This window comes from Spermophilus citellus, assembly GCF_964194105.1.
Source record: "Spermophilus citellus genome assembly, chromosome: 2".
Taxonomy (NCBI): domain Eukaryota; kingdom Metazoa; phylum Chordata; class Mammalia; order Rodentia; family Sciuridae; genus Spermophilus; species Spermophilus citellus.
This window is the reverse complement of record NC_138183.1, coordinates 138,356,032-138,374,623: the sequence shown is the minus strand read 5'-3', so window position 1 is coordinate 138,374,623 and position 18,592 is coordinate 138,356,032. Positions and strand designations below refer to the sequence as shown.

The 18,592-nt window shown below is 44.6% G+C and overlaps 1 protein-coding gene across 1 annotated transcript in view; it reads right to left on the bottom strand.

The window, feature by feature from the left end:
* Positions 1-1,104: 1,104 nt before the first annotated feature.
* LOC308641596 (teneurin-4-like) overlaps positions 1,105-18,592 on the bottom strand; it is a gene marked incomplete at its 3' end in the record, with an annotated part of 227,233 nt that continues 209,745 nt past the window's right edge. Inside the window, exons 3-4 of the mRNA XM_081280264.1 lie at positions 1,992-2,279; positions 1,105-1,118 (exon numbers count right to left, since the gene is read on the bottom strand). Of these exons, the coding sequence (XP_081136390.1) occupies positions 1,105-1,118; positions 1,992-2,279 (302 nt within the window). The remainder of the gene's footprint in view (positions 1,119-1,991; positions 2,280-18,592) is intronic.

Sequence of the window (18,592 nt, the reverse complement as noted above, 5' to 3'; positions counted from 1 at the left end):
TGGGCTGGCCTTCTCAAGAGAGGCCATTCACATGTTATAAAAAATGACTTATCTGTTAAGTGAAAAATCAAATTTATTTGCCATAAACAGCCTGGGTTGCGTTGATTTCCATATGGCTTACCCTGCAAACCCTTTTAAGCAGCCAGAATTGGCATTAATACCAGTGAGCTGGAACATCTTGGGACTAGAGGAAAAGCAAGGTAAGAGTCAAATCTAAAAGTTCAGGAATCCTGTTGAATACACGGACCCCTCTCGTTTGTGAGCTTGAAGGTTTATTTTATAACATGTGAGAAGTCCTCGTGCTCTGTTTTGCTTTGTGACGTTTTGGCATCTTTGCTTGAGGAACAGGACATGGGTTGACATCCCACCCCACTCAACATCTAGCTGTGCAATCTTGTGATGGTGATCACCTGGGCTTCAATGTTCTTGTCTTTAAAATGGGTGATAACCTATGACCCTCTACCTTCAAAGGAGTTTTGAGGATCCAGGATGGTAATTAGTGAACCACTCTGTACATGCCTGCACATGAGATGAGAATGTACAGGATGATCCTTACAGATGAGAGGTGCATCTAAGCTAAGGGCTCTCTGAGCTCTCTCAAGCAGGACACAGCTAACTTTGAGATATTTTATCTCTTCCTCTCACTGAGACCCAGAGATGGCAATTTAATAGTAGTCAGCATTTATGAAGCATCTGTTCATACCAGGCTCTGGTATCAAGTGCATTATGTACCATCCTTACCAATCCTCACAAACACCTGGCTATTAGGTACTATTATCCCATGGCACAGTGAAGAAGCCAAGGGTCAGAACAATGGCAAAGTCAGAATTTGAATCCAGATCCATCTGATGCCAAAGCATGAGCTTTAAGCCATAAGGGAAGAGCTAAGAGCTTTTTCAAGGCTGAGAGGTGGCCTTACTAGCAAGGCAGCTTTGATGTGGATTTAGGCCTGTGGGAGGGAATAGAAATGAGAAAGTCATAAGTGGCTCTGTGTGTGTGTGACCTCTGTCATCTTACCTCTGTGATCTTGGGCAAATGATTCAGGGGTTGTTGAAAGAATCAAACGATATTGTGAAAACATATGTAAATTACACAGAATAGTGCTTAACTGACCCTGTCTTTGGAGGGAAGAGGGATAGGGCAGAATCAGGGTGTGTAGCATGAACTGTGAGGGACTGGTTGTCACATACCAGGCCTCAGAGAGGGCTTGAGGCTCTGCAAGCAGAAAAACTGGACTGCCCAAGGCGCCAGAGTGGGAAACAACTACCACTGCAGCCTGGGAATGGTTGAGCAGGGTGGAACCATAAGTGGTGGGTGTGGAGAGGCAGGGGACAGAAAGTCTAAGAAGACGGAAACTGAGCAGAGAGGGCCCTCCAGTGCCAGGTTAGGAGCTCAGCCTCCAGACCACAGGGCCATCCCTGGCTCACTCTAGTGTAGTGCTGAGAAAGGCCCAAGGGAAGCCTTTCTGTCTTGAAGGATTAACCAAAATCATCCCCTCTGAGCAAAGGGGATAGTTTTGGTTAATCCTTCAAGACAGTTGATAATCATCAGAAATGAGAAGTGGTAGAAGGAATGGAGAAGACGGATGGATTTGAAAGGTGTTCTGGGATAGGATGAACAGGCTGGTGATTACTGCATGTAGAAAGTGAAGGAGAAGGAATCAGGTACCAGGAGATCCTCCAAATCACCAAGTTTTCTGTACTTACTAAGTGTTACCATGTTCATCACTAAAAAGTGTCATGCCATTGAGTCCTCACAATAATTCGTTGCAGTAGGGCAACAGCTCATGCCATCGATCGCTACCTAACACCTAAAGCTTCTAATGCAGAAGCCCAGCTCCTAGCTACATTACTACGCCAGGAATTTAAATAAGCTAAGAATGAACTACAGGACAGGCTTTTACCAGGCCTACATGCCCAGTAGAGATGGGGTTTGACCCCAGCTCCCTCTTGGCACACCTGTGCACCCACCTGCGCCTGGCCCACCCTCACCTGTGCAGCAGAACTCCTCAGCCTCCTGCGGCACCATGTCCTTGACGCGGCCACTGTAGGCAAGGCGGGAGTCCTGGTCATAGGCCTTCAGGGTCTCACTGGAGCTGTAGGACTTCTGCGGGGCTTTGCCCTCCTCGCTGTCCACAGAAGAGCTGGTGTAGCGGCGCTCTGCATCGCGGCGCCGGGTCAGCGAGCGGTAAGGCTTCCTCTCCTTCATGTCCATGGCTTCTGGCTCTCGCTCCTCCACATCCACCAACTGGGTCTTTGCCGCACTCAGGACTGGGTGGTCTGGAGTGGAGGAAACCATAAGAAGCTTGTGAGTTCTGGTCTTCAGGAGGTAAAGACAATGCCAGTATTGTCACCTGGCATGGTGACAATGTCCTGAACCACCCTGCCCCTGGATTGGTGGTCGCCCTGAAGTGGGTGAAGAGCCTCAGGCTGGAGAAGCCTCTGTTGTCTGGTCAGTGGCAGAGGGCACTGGCACCCAGGGCCTCCAGTTGTGAGTCCTGTCTCTTTCTGCTACTTGGTCTGACCATGCTCCAGCCTTTCCTCCAGTGCTGGATATTAGGGGAGCTGACAACAAAGATCAGAGGGTCCTGGCATTTGGTAATGCTTCTAGGCTGGAACTGGACCCTGTTCCCATCATATCCAGCTGCAACAGGGGAGGACCCAGAACTCTTAAAGGCTCCTGAAGAATGAATAAATGCAGGAAGAACATTTTGCATATATTATCTTAATAAATCATCATATGCCCCCAGATGTCATTACTGTCTCCAACCTGTTTTGGAAAGAAGTCAAGCTGTAAGCAAACAACCCATAGTCACCCTCACCTAGTAGCTATGTGATTATTTGCTTCTTGCCTGCCTTCTCCACTAGTAGGCAAGCTCCCTGAGGCATGTGCCTCACCTGTTTTGCTTACTGCTTATTCACAGCACCTAGAGCCAGGGCTGGGGCACAGTAGGCACTTAGAATATCTGTTTGACCAATGCTCATGTGTCAGGTGAGGAAACTGAGCTCAGAGCCAGGACCAAAACTCAGGTCTGTTGTCTCTGAATCTTGAGTTTTCCTATTCTGTTCTCCCAAGACTCCAACCTCCAGCTCTTACTACGTAAGAATCCTTCCATCTAGCCATCTTCAGACTCATGGGTCTCAGCAGTACCACCACCAGCACCTGGGAGCACAATGCCTGCCCCATGCATCTGTGGCTAGCTATGGAGCATATGGTATCTTACTGGGGAAGTTCCTTGTCATCCCTGTTCCTCTTTTTCCCAGCTTGATGCTTTTGCCCTTGACTGACATCTGGGAATTTTTAGCTGTGATAGTACCCTCTTCTCCTTCCAGATGTTTTCCTTGAGCTCTGGGATAGCAAACAATTCCCTAAGTTAAGGGGTAAGTACAGGAAGAATGCAGAATGTCCCTAAAAAGATATATGTAAGATCCTTATTGTTATGGTTTGGAATGTGAGGTGCACCTCAAAATCTCATGTGAGAGACAATGCAAGAAGGTTCAGAGGAGAAATGATTGGGTTATAAGATCCTTAACCCAATCAGTGAAGTAATCCTCTGGTGGGATTAACTGAGTGGTAACTGGAGGAGGAGGTGGGGCATTGAGGGTGTGGCTTTGGGTATATATTTGTATCGGGCAAGTGGAGACCTCTCTTTCTGCTTCCTGATCTTTATGTGAGCTGCTTCCATCCACTACACTCTCCCGCCATAATGTCCTGCCTCACCTTGAGTCCTGAATGGAGTCAGCCTTCTATGGAAGAAGACCTCTGAAACCATGAGCCCCCAAATAAACTTTCCCTCCTCTATAATTGTTCTGGTGGGTCTTTTAGTCACAGTGGTGAAAAAGCTGACTGAAACACTTATTTTCTTAGAACCCGGAGCCTTCTCCTTCTGGCTTTCCATTGTTTCATTTTTTTTCAGAGCAACATGGATATACTGAACATTTCCTCGATTCACTGTCTTATTAGAGAAACAGCAGAACAAGAGCCCCATGATAAGTGGAGAGCACCTGGGGCCTCAGTGCTGGGTGGGGCCTCATGACAGCAGGTAGGGTGACTCTGTTCAGGTGCAGGTGCCCAGTGCCTGCCCATGCTGCAGTGGGGGAGCCTGGGGTGGGAGGATGTCCTGTGAGTTTTAAGGGAAGTTGGAAATTTGAATTTAGATATCAAATGTGTGAGTTTTAAACATTACCGTTTAAAAATAATAAATACTTCTCAGGCCAAACAAAACACACCGATACAACAGATTTGCTCTGAAGAGTAGAAGTTCTGCCTGGGATCGTGGACATATGAGGGAGCCCTTTGGCCTAATGATACTCTCTTCCCTTCTAAGACCTCAAAGGCCCTCTTAAGGGCAAGGTTTTAGCTTGGCTCCAGTGCAAAATTCTGTCTAATTTTTAAAAGAACCCTCTAGACCCACTCAACAAGTCCTTATGTTCTACCTGTAAACAGTGCCACTTTGCAAGGAAATGGTTGGGGGTTATAATTTCATTTGATGTTTTGGGGGATTTATCATGGACCTGTGTGTCTACTGTAGGCTTTTTCCTCTATAGTTCTTCACACTTTCAGAGTGCAAACACTTGTGGTTTTATTGGTTCTCATAAAAACTATGAAGTATATAAAGGCAACTATTTTCATTCCCATGACATAGATGGAGCAATATTGACCCAGGGCCATATAGTCCTCTGCCTAGGGCCATGTGGTGAGTTAGTAGCAGCAAAACTGGTGTCAATGGAGAGACAATTGTACCTACAGCCAGTGAAGGTGAATAGATAGATGAATGACTTTTTTTTTTTTTTTTGATTGCCAATTCTCAGTACGTCCCTGTGAAACTAGGCAAGGGATTTGACCTTGCATACACAGAAATCAACCCACGGCCTGCTGTCTTGATGCTCAGTCTCCTGATGGGTTGTCAGGAAGACAGTGGTCTTCAGAACATCTGAGAAACAGATCCCCAGGAAAAACCAGTAATGATGAGTTTTCCTCCAGGGTCTTTCAAACATTCCTGACTGAAATCCAGAATTAAAAGTATATCTTACATGTGACCCAACACCCACATATAAGATGCAAACAAAAGATTCCTAAAAGTTACTGCATCATGAGCAGGGAACTCTGATCAATTTCCTATTTCATTCATATATATATATATATATATATATATATATATATATATATATATATATTTTTTTTTTTTTTTAAAGAGAGAGAGAAGAGAGAGAGAGAGAGAGAAAATTTTTTAGTATTTATTTTTTAGTTTTCGGTGGACACAACATCTTTATTTGGAGCTGAGGATCTAACCCAGAGCCCCACGCATGCCAGACAAGCGCGTTACCGCTTGAGCCACATCCCCAGCCAAAATTCTCATATACATTTTAAAAGGCTGATTATAACTATCCAAGTTGATATCAACACAGTACCGGCTTTTGACCCTGAAGGCAACTGCTGCCTCTGGCCTTTCCAACCCCTGAGTGACAAGAATGCAGGTGAGCATAATAAGAATTATTAAAGCCATTATTAGAACTAGTCACTAATAGCTCATAATAATAAAATTAGTATTAACAACAACTAATATGCTTTCATTAGTAGCTAATATTTATTGAGTCCTTACTTTTAACTATTATTACACTTGCTATCATTTTTAATCTTTATGCCAACCCTGTGATTTGGGTATTATGGTTATCTGCAAATTACAGATGAGAAATTGCCAAGTTGAGTATCCTGCCTGAGTTACACAGTTTTTTGCCTAGTAGATCCAGAATGGTGCCTCAGGATATTGAACTTAGCACACAAATATAACCGCTAGATGGTATTGCTGTTACAAGCTGTCCAGATGAATTGGCAATGCCAGGTCATGCTGCTGACTTCTTATGCTCCCTAGCAATCCTGCTGAGCCAATACGATGAATTCTAATTTTGGCCAAAATGAAGGCTCTTCTGCATCTGGACCATCTCTTCCCATCTTACTGGGCCACTTGTGTTTTCCAGACATTAATTCTGGCCTCTCTGCCTTTGGGCACACTATTCCATCATTGCCCATGTAGCTAACTAGATGGTTTGTTTTCTTGTCTGCCTCTCCTCTTGACTACAGTTCCTTGAGGGCAGGCTGGGCATCCGCAGTGCCACAGAATGTCTGCTAAGTGAAGAAGTGAAGAGAATTGTTTGGCAGCTACTTTATTCCTTCTTAAGTAACACAAAATCTTGGTAGTTCCCTGTAGGTTAATATGCATTAAGTAAATCTGAAAGACTGGGCTAGAAGGATGTATTCCCCACTGACTAGCTGTACAACCCCAGATAAGTGATTAACTTCTCTGTGTTTCAGTTTCCTCATCTGCAAACTCTCAGGGTTGTTTTGGAGATTAAATGCATCAATATATACCCCTGGTATGTGGTCCCTGGTACATAATGAGTGCTCACTATATATTAGCTATTATTATCATCAGAAAATTACACATTTTCTCTTAAAGGGTGTAATTTAGAAGGCTCCAGCTACATATCAGGTATAACTGGAGCAGGTACATCAACACAGAATTTTATGCTACAAGGCCGAGGACCACTGTAGGGATTACACTGGAGGATGACTACTTCTTTACATCAGCTTTAACCCGTTGACTAAAGACACGGGCTTCAAGGCAAAGGCTCAGTAACTACAAATTATGAAGAACACAGTCCCCAAACTCATAGCTTTCTTGTCAGAAAGCAGAGGCAGGGATAACAGGACTACCCACTCCCAACCCCCTGCATATTTTCATCTTAATATCAATTCAGGAAATATTTACTTATTTGAATAGACAGGTCAGTCATGGCTCACATTCAAATTGGCATTGAATAGTGAGAGTAAGAAGAGGGTGGGGTGGAAGAGGAGTAACAGTGGAGAAGTGTCCCCTTGGGGCAAGAGTCTCTGAAGCGAGACTGGGAGGCCCTGACAGGAGATTGGGAGGGATGCTGGGGAAGGTGGCCCACCTGGAGCCCTGTGGTCTCCATCCATGGGTCAGAAGCAGTGTGGCACATAGCCATGCTTAAACATGCTTGTTCTTTCCCTACGGTGGCTAAGATTTGAATGTATTCTCCCAAAGTTCATGTGTTGCAAATTTAATCTTCAAATTTGTATGTTGATGGCATTGAGAAGTGGGGCCTTGGGAGGTAATTAGGGTTAGATGAGGTCATGAGGGTTGGGACCCCAGAATGGGTTTAGTGGCTTTGGAAGGAGAGGAAGAGAGACCCAAGCATGCAAGTTTGAGCTCTCTTGCCATGCAATGCCCTCCACCAGGTAAAGACGCATCAAGAAGTCATTTACTAGGTGCTGGTATCTTGTTACTGGCCTTTCAGATGCCAGAACTGAGAAATAATGTATTTCTTTATAGATTACTCAGTCTTTGGTATTTGATAGCAAGAGAAAATGGACTAAGACATCCACTAGCCTCTGATTTCCCCGATGCCTGTAAAGCCCACTAGCATGACATCCCAGGCCTCTCAAGATCCTTCCTAACTCTCCCTCTGCTTCTCTCACTGCTGCAGAAAACTCAGTACCCCACTCTGAATCCCCGAGACATACCCTCCACTGCAGTCCTCCAGAGCTGCCTGCCGTTACTGATTCCCCATACTCTTTCATACCATGAAGACTCTGCATCATTTACTGGAATCTCCTAAGGGATGCACCAGAAGGAGATGGTGGGCAGGAAGGTGGGATATGAGAAGTCTGAGGTATGTTCCCTGATCTCTACTCTGGCCTCAGTCCACACTACCTCTCTCCAGGTGACTCCTCTTCCAGATCTCTACCTCATACTAGACTCTGCTAATACCTTCCATCATTCTCACCAGCCCAGACCAGGGCTGTACCAGTTTCCAGCCATATTCGACTCTGTTCATCTCACCATCTTGGCTGGATCCCTGTGCCTGCCTTACCCTGTCTCTTCGTTAGAGTCTGTTCTTCTAAACCATCTGGGGGGATTCTGTTTTCTGTAAGAATGCTGACCAGGATCAGCTGCCCCTCCTCCTGCCTGGCTGACTTTGAGCAACTACCTCCAGCCTTGTCGTTAGAATAACTCCAGCAGCTACTGCGCACTCTGGGTTTGCTATAGGCAGCCTGGGAAAGGATTTAGTTTGATGATGGTATTTAGTTCTCACCCTTCCCAGATCTGTGAATGGGCCCCATTTAAAAAAAACAGACACTTAGAGAAGTTAAATAGTTACCCAAAATCACAGGAAGAGAATAAAGAGTTGGAAGTGTTCAATTCTGAGACTTCCTTCCCATGCCCTCTGCCATGCTGGTGATAGGAGCTCCAGGTTAGGAGTCAGTCCTCCCTGGCCACCTTCTGCTCTGTGGTACTGGCAAAGTCCCTTACCCCAAGAGGCTGGGTTTGTCAGATGCTTTGTCAACTGTAATGTTTTACATAGGCATAAAGAATGGAAAAATTATTACTATCAATGCCACCGTCTTCATTATTATTGATTTATTTTTAATCAACAAATTATGTAACTAGACAGACTCAATTAAGCAGACAAAGTTGTTCTGGGAGGCTCAAGTAGTTAATAAATATATGCCTAAAGGAAAATCGAGCAGCTTCATCATGGCAGGCCTCGGGCTAACACCAAGGCTCCTGCCATGGTTCCAGCTCAAGTCTACAATCACCATGAGCAACTGGCTTCCATGAAAGACAATGGGCCAGCCCAAGGAAATGGGCAAAACCCAGGAGACGGCACAGACTTTTCCTGTTAGCCTGCTTCTAGGGGTAGTTTTCTAGTCTCATCTCCAAGTACAACTTGAGCACCACAGAGTTCTCTTCAGAGAACCATTCACTTCCATATGGTGACAGACCAGTCTTGTGCTGGGCACTGGGGACTCCAGTGATGAGCAGGACATGAGCCTTGTGGTGACAGTTTATTGAACCCTTGTGGTGTTAGCCTCAGGGACCATCAGCAACAAATGCTGTGATAAAGTATGAACTGCAGGTTTGTAAGTCCATCCCATGCTCTGACATGGGTGTCAGTTTTGTCTGTCAATGGGGAGGGAAAGTAGGCCCAGGACAGGAGGAGGGAAGGAGCCAGAAGGTATTGAGGCCAAAGTTCAGTGCTTTCCACATTGGAGAGACCAGGCTGAATGACCCAAGTGGCTGATCAAGTTCACACAGCCAGTAACGGACATGACTGGGACCTGAATCCAGGACTCTCTGACTCTGAAATTCACATTTTGATATTTTTGTTTTGGTTTGTTTTTCTTTTATGTGGTGTTAGGCTTGGATGGTACTAGAAGCTTGGAACAGGTGTGAAAATGAGGGGAGGCCCGGGAGACACCTGGTTGTGATGGTGATAAGAATATCATTTCAGATAGGAAAAGAGCCAGTAACAGCAAAGAAACTACTGTTAACAGAATACCTCCTCATGTGTTGGGCGCTGGGTACATGTTATTTCTAGTCTCTGCACCAACTGTGCAAGGTAGGTGTTATTCTCTAATTTTATACTTTCTCTTATTTACTGCTATTTTATCAATAAGATAATAAGACCACAAGTTCAAAGAGATTGAGTGACTTTCTCCAAATCACAAGGTTCCAAGTGTCTGGGTCTAGATTTGAACCATAAGAAAATGTTTAAACCTCAATAAAAGTAGTGGACATCTAGTCCTATAGGCTAATTCATTTGATAAATAATTGCTAAGTCCCCTTCATCCTACTTAAGTGCTGAAGGAGATGCTGGACATATCCCAGGAGGCTCCTTCCTCCCCTGCTCCCCCTTTCCCCTCCCTTTCTGCATCCTTCCCTCCACCCCCAACTCTAAGTTTCTGCCCTGCTGTGTCGAGCCTATCTCAAGACATCAGAGGACAAGACATATACTTTTGACTCCTTGGAGCTTCTTGGAATGGGCAAATCAGACAAGAAGAGGATGCCACCCACAGGCCCTGAGCCCCTGCTGAGGTGGGCCAAAGGTGGAGAGATGATCAAGGGCCCTCACCAGTCACACTGACATCTAAAACTGAACCAAAGAATGTCAGGGAAAAGGTGAGCCAGGCCAGACAGTTTTGAGGTATGAGGAGGTCTAGATCTGTGGCTTCCAGATCTTTCTGACCTACAGTGAAAATACACTTGTGTCACAATTCAGGACACACCTACACTTACAAATTTTAAAATAAAAACAAAAAATCTCACAAAGCTCTGCTTAACCTTGCCACAGGGTGGAATTTGATATATTTTTTTCTTTTTTAAAAATGATTTTTTAGTTGTTGATGGATGTTTTATTTTATTTATTTATTTTTATGTGGTGGCTGAGGATTGAACCCAGTGCCTCACACATACAAGGCAAGTGCTCTACCACTGAGCCACAACCCCAGCCCGGAATTTGATATTTTCTGTTCCATTCTACTTATGTAGAATCGTTAGTGGGTTGCAACCTACAGTTTGAAGCACACTGTTCTAGGTCATGCTGTGGATGAATGCTCCTGGGACAGACAGAAGGTGGTCACTCCTGAATTCTGACTTTAGGAAGGGAAAGAGATTGGAGATGGAGCTTGAGGAGAGTGTGCACTCTGGTAGAGAATTAAAGAAATTTCCAGAATACCAGTGAGCAGTAAAATGCAAAGTCCATGTGGATTAGAGAGCCTGCTGGGGAAACCCTGGAGGGAGATCCCCTCCAGCTGGTTTTCAGAAAGGCCTTGATGCCTTGGGGGGCCTGCAGCTTCCCTGGAAGACTGACCAGGGCGGGCGTGGGGCTCCTGGAGATGTGAGGAAGAGATACTAGAAACAAAGCTGTCAGTGTTGGGGAGAAACTCAATAAGCAAACCTGGGCCCTTCTTGTGGACTTCAGCGATATTTATGGAGGGGCAGGGGCCTGAAGCATTCTCAGGGAGACTTCCACAGACAGCACAGCACTGCCAAGAAACCTCTGCCCCGCTAAGGCCTGGGGGAAATAGGGGCTGTTATCACTCCGATTACCTCGCAACCTCAGGAACAGCCAGAAATGAGCCAGGAAATTGACTGAATTCCTGCTGGACTGAAGTTTTATAAGTTTTGCTTAACATAAGCATGGGGTGATATTTTTAGTTCTTTGTGTGTCAAAAAGGGCCCATAAATATTTCAGAGCTAAAATGTGTTCTGCAAAATACAAGTTCTGGGTAGTATCTGGGTGTGTATAAAACCATAAATTTTATTTCCTTTAGTTCTTCCAATTTGGAGGACTTGGCTTTAAGCTGGCGGGAGGTAGAGGAGATGGTTGCCCTTATTCTTGTGCCAGGTGCTGTGTTGGGCTCTGGGCAAACCAGAGGAGGCATCCTTATTCCCACTTTACAGATTTGGAAGCTGAGGCTCAGAGTAGCAAAGTGATGCTCAAGTTCACACAACACACCAGGCACACCAGGGCTGGAACTGGTGTGACTCCCAGGTCTGTTTTCTCTGTTGTGGCACCCAGAGTGCATTTTTCTGGCCCTGTCAGTTTGGGGTAATGCTTTGCCTTTGTTTTTTTGTTTTTTTTTTGGGGGGGGGGCAGTACTAGGGATTAAACTCAGGGGCACTCGACCACTGAGTCACATCCCCAGCTCTATTTTGTATTTTTATTTAGAGATAGGATTTCCCTGAGTTGCTTTGCACCTTGCTAAGTTGCTGAGGCTGGATTTGAACCTGTGATCCTCCTGCTTCAGCCTCCTAGCTGCTAGTATTACAGGCATGTGCCACCATGCCTGGCTCACTTTGCCTTTTAAACAGTGAGACATTGATATTAATAATGGTGGCTAAGAGCAAGGTCTTTATAGGCATTTCTTCATTAATCCTCACCACATCCTAAATCATTCCCATTCTACAGACAGAAACCAGGATTCCAATAGGTTTAGTATCTTGGCCACAGTAAGAAATTAGCACAGCCAGGATTCAAACCTGTGCTACTCCAAGGCTCAAGCTTTCATTCATAATCTACACTGCTTCTTACGTGGTCATTCATATTCTAATTTGCTTAAGTGTTCTACTTGTTCTTTCACTTTGCTTTATAATAATATTAGTTCTTCTCATGACTTACTTGGCACCTGACCTGAACTTGGGAGAAGGACTTTCACAAATGCTTCTTGATGGGCCCTGCAAAGAAGAACACACTAGGCCAGGGAGAAGGTTTTCCTGGGAGTGTGGTGGATTGTGGCTGCATGCCCAGTCTGGCTACGGGGACATCCCTAATCAGCGGTTGTCAGGCAGGTGACAGATGGTGCCACTGCCTACAGAAGCCATCTTGCCCTTCTGTTGGAGGCTTGTCAGAGGCCAGGTATCAAAGGGCAGATGGCTGTGATCCCAAGCCAAGAGAGTTCCCACTAGAGATTCCCAACCCCTCAAAGGGCTGGGCATGTGTGGGACTCAGGACACAATAAATCCTTAAACAACAGGAGGTTTTATGAGATTTCTAGCTTCCTGATTATCCTTTCTTCCTTCCAAAGCCATTTCAACCAATGATTCCTCTTATAAGTAGTGGCATCTTAGAATCAGAAAATGCATACAGATTGCAGGAAACATGGAAGGTCAGCTGGTTCTTGCCCCTTCAAATGCTTGAATGCCATCCCCATGGAATTATCGCATGACCTCCAATACTGGGGACTTCGTTACCTCCAGGGATGGCTCTGCCTGCTAGACTGTGCTTTCTGACATGAAACTGAAATCCATCTTCCTTCCTTCCTTCCATAGGCCTAAGCTCTATACCTTGGGATCTTAGAAAATAAGTCTGAAGCCTTTGCTGCAGCCATAGCACTTTGGGACTGGAGCCAATCTGTGTCCTTGAGTCTTCTTGCTAGATTCCCTGCTTCACCTTGCTTGTGTTCTTTCTCCCAGACTTGTCCATATTGGTCCTTCTTCTGCCTCACTGGGCTTTGTGGGACCCTGGGCAAGGTGTGGAGCAAGGAGGTAGTTTGGAAGCAGCCTCAGTTCTCAAGGAGCCCATGGAGTGGTAAGAAGGACAAACATATCTGCAGGTGATTTCAGCACAAAGGACACAAAACAGTAACCAACACAGAGATAGAGAGATGCCAATACCAGGCCTGTGCTGAGTGGAGGAGGTGACCCTTGAACTGAGTGAGCCAGAGAAAACAAGGGTACAGGAGAGAAAAATGCTCTTGTTTGCCCCCTTGTGTCTCCTATTGTGTTGACCAAAAACCACCCGGAGCTTCCTGGTGCTGACTGATGTCCTCCATATGCCCCTTTGTCCTGCACCAACACTATCTTCTCTGGGTACAGTTCAACCCCAGTGGCTTTCTCAGAAGCCAGACCCACTGGGACCTGAGGACAAGCTTGTGTCTGCTAGGACTCAGACTTTCTTCATGAATGACACCTTGGGAAATGGCCCGTTTCTTCTGCAGTTTGGCCCCATCAACAGGGAGCTCATTTTTCCTCTCTGGAAAAATTCAAGGGTCAAGTCTGAAACCCAATTTATTTGAGGGCCAATCCCTGTAAAAAGTCTTCTTCTAGGTCCATGCTAAGAAATAATCAGAAGAAGTAAGAAGGCTGATTAATCTCCCACCCCTACTAAGACCTGGTCTTAGACTGTAATTACCTGGGGTTCCCATTAGGCATCCACTCTGAGGTGGGGAGGAGAGAGCTGAGGGGAATTAAGCCCCTTGGAGAGGCAGGGGACAGTTAAGGCTTCTGGAAATGGTGGGACTTAGATTCTCACAAAGGACTCCTCCGCCTGGAGGAAGTTCTTGGGTAAACTGTGCAGCTGTAGAAAGGGGCTACTCCTCCTCTTCCTCTGTCTTTTCAGCCAAACAGACCCTGGACCTATCTAGGCAGCTTTGAGAGGGATTTTATTCTTTAGTACCCAGCTCAGGGCCTAAGGGAGGACTATTAAAATGGCTGGCGCAGGCCTGTAATCCCAGCAGCTCAGGAGGCTGAGGCAGGGGGATCATAAGTTCAAAGCCAGCTTCAGCAAATTAGCGAAGCCCTAAGAATTCAGTGAGATCTTGTGGCTAAATAGAATACAATATAGGGCTAGGGATGTGGTTCAGTGGTTGAGTGCCCCTGGGTTCAATCCCCAGTAACACACACACACACACACACACACACACACACACACACACACACTAGGCCTCCTTCTGATGCTAACAAAAGGGTTCCACTGTGGACCCTGGACACCAAGAGATGTCTTCCTTAGATCTACCCATAATTTAGCGCTCCCTTCCTATACCCTTGGCAGACAGTAAAGCTTGATGGTACCAGGCAGCAGCTCTAGAGTCAACTCTAAAACTTCAAATCCCAGCTCCACTGTGAACCACTGTGGGACCAGAGACATCTTACCAAGCTTCTCTGAGCCTCAGTTTCTTCATCTGTCCTCTCTTGTGATAATCACTGGATCATCTTGGGAAAGTTATTGAAGATATAAGTGACATAACTTTTCTCTCTTTAGAGGACAGACAGCACTCAACACATAAAATATATGCGGAATTTAGAGACCAGATACTCTTGGGTTAAAATCCCTCCTGTTTACCCTTAGGTGTCATGGGGTATAGACAAGTGCTTCTCTATTTAGGCCTCATTTTCCTCATCTGTGAACAGGGCTGTTGATATAATATTATAATATTACATGTTACACAGTAATATATATATATATATATATATATATATATATATATATATATATATATATTGTCTACTTTGTGTGTACAATAGCTTCTTGTCTAACACAAAAACCCAGGTAGGGCATTTATCCAGATACAACTGACGTGGAGGATATTACAGAGGAAGGAAAGATGGGAATCAAGAAGTCAGAATCAGTTTCTCCAGTGAGACGCTGTTCCCTGCTAGGAGGACATCAGGGATTGGCTGGGCTGCTGTCTTTGTGGGTGGTGGTGTGTGTGCATGTGCACTTAGTACTGCTCCCTGAAGTGGTAGTTCGGAAAGGGAAGGCTCTATTGTGACTCTATTAGCCAGGCCTTTTGCTGTTGATGGAACTGGGTCAAGCTCAGAAGTGCTGCCCCATGGGTGTGAGCTCAAAGCCTTAGGCCCCAGCATTCCTGGTGGACCAAAGTGAATAAAAACATACAACTCTCTGAAATCCCACTGGATGCTTGGATTCCTTCTAGCTACAAAACACTCTGACTTTGCCTTTGTCTGGTGAGAACCCAAAAGCAGCTTGAATACCATTGTTGACAGGCTAATCAGTAGCACTCAGGACAGACTTCCTTCCATGGCCTGTGCAGGTGGCTGGGAGCTCTGTCTTCCAGGGGTCCAGACCTTTCCTATGGCTCCCTCTAAGTCACTCCATTTGAAACAAATCTGCTCCCTCAAGCCTACACATTTAAGCCTAGATTTGTGCAGCTGGAAATTGACTGTGCCCTCAGAGAGCCACTCAGGACTTTGTGTGTTACAGAGGCGGGAGCTGAGGCTCAGTGGTTTAGAATCTGCACGTGTGCACACATACACGTACAATGTCAAGGGCCTGCAGTTCTGTAAGGTGCCTTAGGGAGATGCTAAGAGGGGTCCTCATGGCATACAAAACTGGTTGGTGTCCCAGAAAGGAGAGTCACCTAGAAGCAAAGCAGAGAGAAGTGGCCTTGGCAGAATTTTACTTATATCTCCAGGTACCCAAATCACAAAGAGTTGGAGAAAAAGGCCCATAATGAATGGAAAACCCAAAGTGCCTGAAGCTGCTCCATTTCCAATCATTAAAGGTAGACTTAATGGATGTTCGGGCCCTCTTTCCAGCAGCTGGGTGGCCAGGCGATTTTTATTTCAATAATTAGCTGCTGCAAGTCACACAGAACTGGAGACAGATAAAGGCAGGGCCAGTCTCTCATGGAGCTAATTGTGCCCAGAGTTCTACACGCCTAATCAAGCCTTGCACAGCTCCCAACCCTTTCATCCAAGGCCTCAAAGGACCTTGCCATCGGTAATTAAATCTCGTAAGTGTCTTAAAGAAAGGGATTCTCCAGGGTAGTCTGAATGGAGTAAAGGCTACTAGAGTGGAAGTGGGGCAGGCAGCTAGGTTGTTGGCCCCAAACAGGGAACAGGGAGACTGGCCTGAACAGCCTTTGGCCTCTGTGCATTCCACCCAAACAGGGTAATTGCCTCCTAGGGGGCTTCTGCTGACCACCTCCTGGTGCATCTGGCTCAACCACCCAAAGTCTTTCTAAATTTCTCAAATTGCATGGTCTTTGGAAGATATATTTATTAGAAATTCCAGTTCAGGCAAGAGAAATTCTAAGACAATTTTCCTAGATTCTCAGACTTGGAAGGGAATATAAAGGACATAGTGGCCCAAGCCCCATCTGATGCTCATATTCTTTCTGTGAGAATTCATGGACACCAGCTAGCCCTTGTTGTATCTCTGATGACAGGAAGCTTAGCTCTAACACATTCTATCATCTAAACTTGGCTTTACACAGTTTGCTTTCTTCAAGAGCCTTAACTCTATGCTGGCCCTAATTCTATGCTTTAGAAATTAATGAACAAGAGAATTCCTCCTCCCCAGAATAAGATCTCTTTTCCAATGAGACCTCTTTTCCCAAGACTCTGGAAATCTGTAGAACATAGGGATTAAATATGCAGGCTTTATATCCAAAGCATGATCCAGAAAGGAAAAATTGGACCTTGCCAAAAGTTAAAGCTCATGCTCTGCAAAAGGCTCCATTAAGAGGATGAATAAAATCATGGCATTTGCAGGTAAATGGATGGAGTTAGAGAAGACAATGATAAGTGAAGTTAGCCAATCCCCCCAAAACCAAATGCTGAATGTTTTCTCTGATATAAGGAGGCTGATTCATAGTGGGGTAGAAAGGGGGAGCATGGGAGGATTAGATGAACTCTAGATAGGGCAGAGGGGTGGGAGGGGAAAGGAGGGGGCATGGGGTTAGAAATGATGGTAGAATGTGATGGACATTATTATCCAAAGTACAGGTATGAAGACACAAATTGGTGTGAACATACTTTGTGTACAAGCAAAAAAAAAAAAAAAGGATGAAAAGACAGCTATGGAGTAGTAGGAACATTTTGCAAACTATATGTCAACAAAGGCCTAGTATCTAGATCAGGTGAGGAACTCTCAAAACTCATAAGTAAAACCAACCAACAAACCATCAATAAATATTCCAATTAGAAAATGGTCAAACAATATGAATATAAATTGTATCAAAGAGCTCATATAGATGTCAATCAAGCCCATGAAAGATGTTCATTATCATTAGCTATGAGAAAAATGCAAATTAAAATCACAATGCATTAATACTCATACCTATTAGAATGGTTAAAATCAAAAGTAGCAACAACTCTGAATGCTGGCAAGGATGCAGAGAAACTGGATCTCCTACACATTGCCGGTAGGAATATATAAGGGTTCAACCCTTTTGGAAACAGTGTGGCAGTTTCTTAAAAACTAAATATGCAATTATTGTACAACCTAGCAATTGTACTCTTGGGCATTTAATCTTCAGAAATGAAAACTTATAGTCACACAAAAGCCTATACAATAATTTTTACAGATGCTTTATTCCTATTAGCCAAGAACTGGAAAGGGTCCAGATGTCCTTTGACAGGGGAAATGGTTTAATAAATGGGGAATACCAGAGAATACTACTAAATGATAAAAAGGAATGAAATAATGATACTAATGAATCTCCAGGGAACTATGGTGAGTGAAAAAAGCCAATTGTATAAGACTGAATGCTATATGATGCTATTTATATAACATTTTTGCAATGACAAAACTTCAGAACTGGAGAAAAGATTCATGGTGGCTAGGGGTTAGGGAATGGGCAGGGAGTGTGGCTGTAAGAGACATCATGAGATACCTGTGGTGATGGAAATGTTTACCACCTTGACTGGAGATACTCACCTATGAATATGGTCAGGTAGCAAAAGTAAGCACACACTCAAATACACACAGGTCAAATGAGAACCTGAATAAGACAGGCATGAGTGGGTTGTATTAATGCTAATATCCTGGTTGGAAATTCTGCTCTCTTACTATAGTTTTGCAAAGTGCTATTACTTGGGAAAAGTAGGTAAAGTGTACATAGGAAATCTCTGTATTATTTCTCACAACTGCACATGAGTCACAATTATCTTAATAAAAATTTCAATTAGATAATAAAGGATTTTTTGAGTCAGCATGCTTTAAGTCAGGCAGAGCTCACTGTGGACATTGAACCTACTACATACTTTCTATGCAACTTTAGGCCAATAAACTCTGAACCTCAGTTTTTTTTTTTTCATCTGTGAAATAGGGTGGTTTATACCATCTCATAAAGTGCTCTTGAGGCTTAAATGAGGCAATCTATGAAAATACTTCACATGATGCTTGACACAGAATAAGAACTCGCTAAACAACAGGTGCAAATGTTGCATTGTTGTCCAAGATAAATAGTTCTCTACCTTCACCTAGTTCAGTTCTCACCCATCTTGCCTCCATCCGGGCCATTCTTCTCTGAAAAAGTTCTTTTTGGTCAATGTCACTCTTTAAAACACCAGTTTCACCAGAAGAGTCTAGTGCAGTCTCATTAAAAGAGCCCTAGTGGCTGGTTGCGGTGGCGCACATCTGTAATCCCAGTGGCTTGGGAGGCTGACACAGGAGGATTTCGAGTTCAAAACCAGCCTTAGCAAGAAGTGAGGTGCTAAGCAACTCAGCGAGACTCTATCTCTAAATAAAATTCAAAA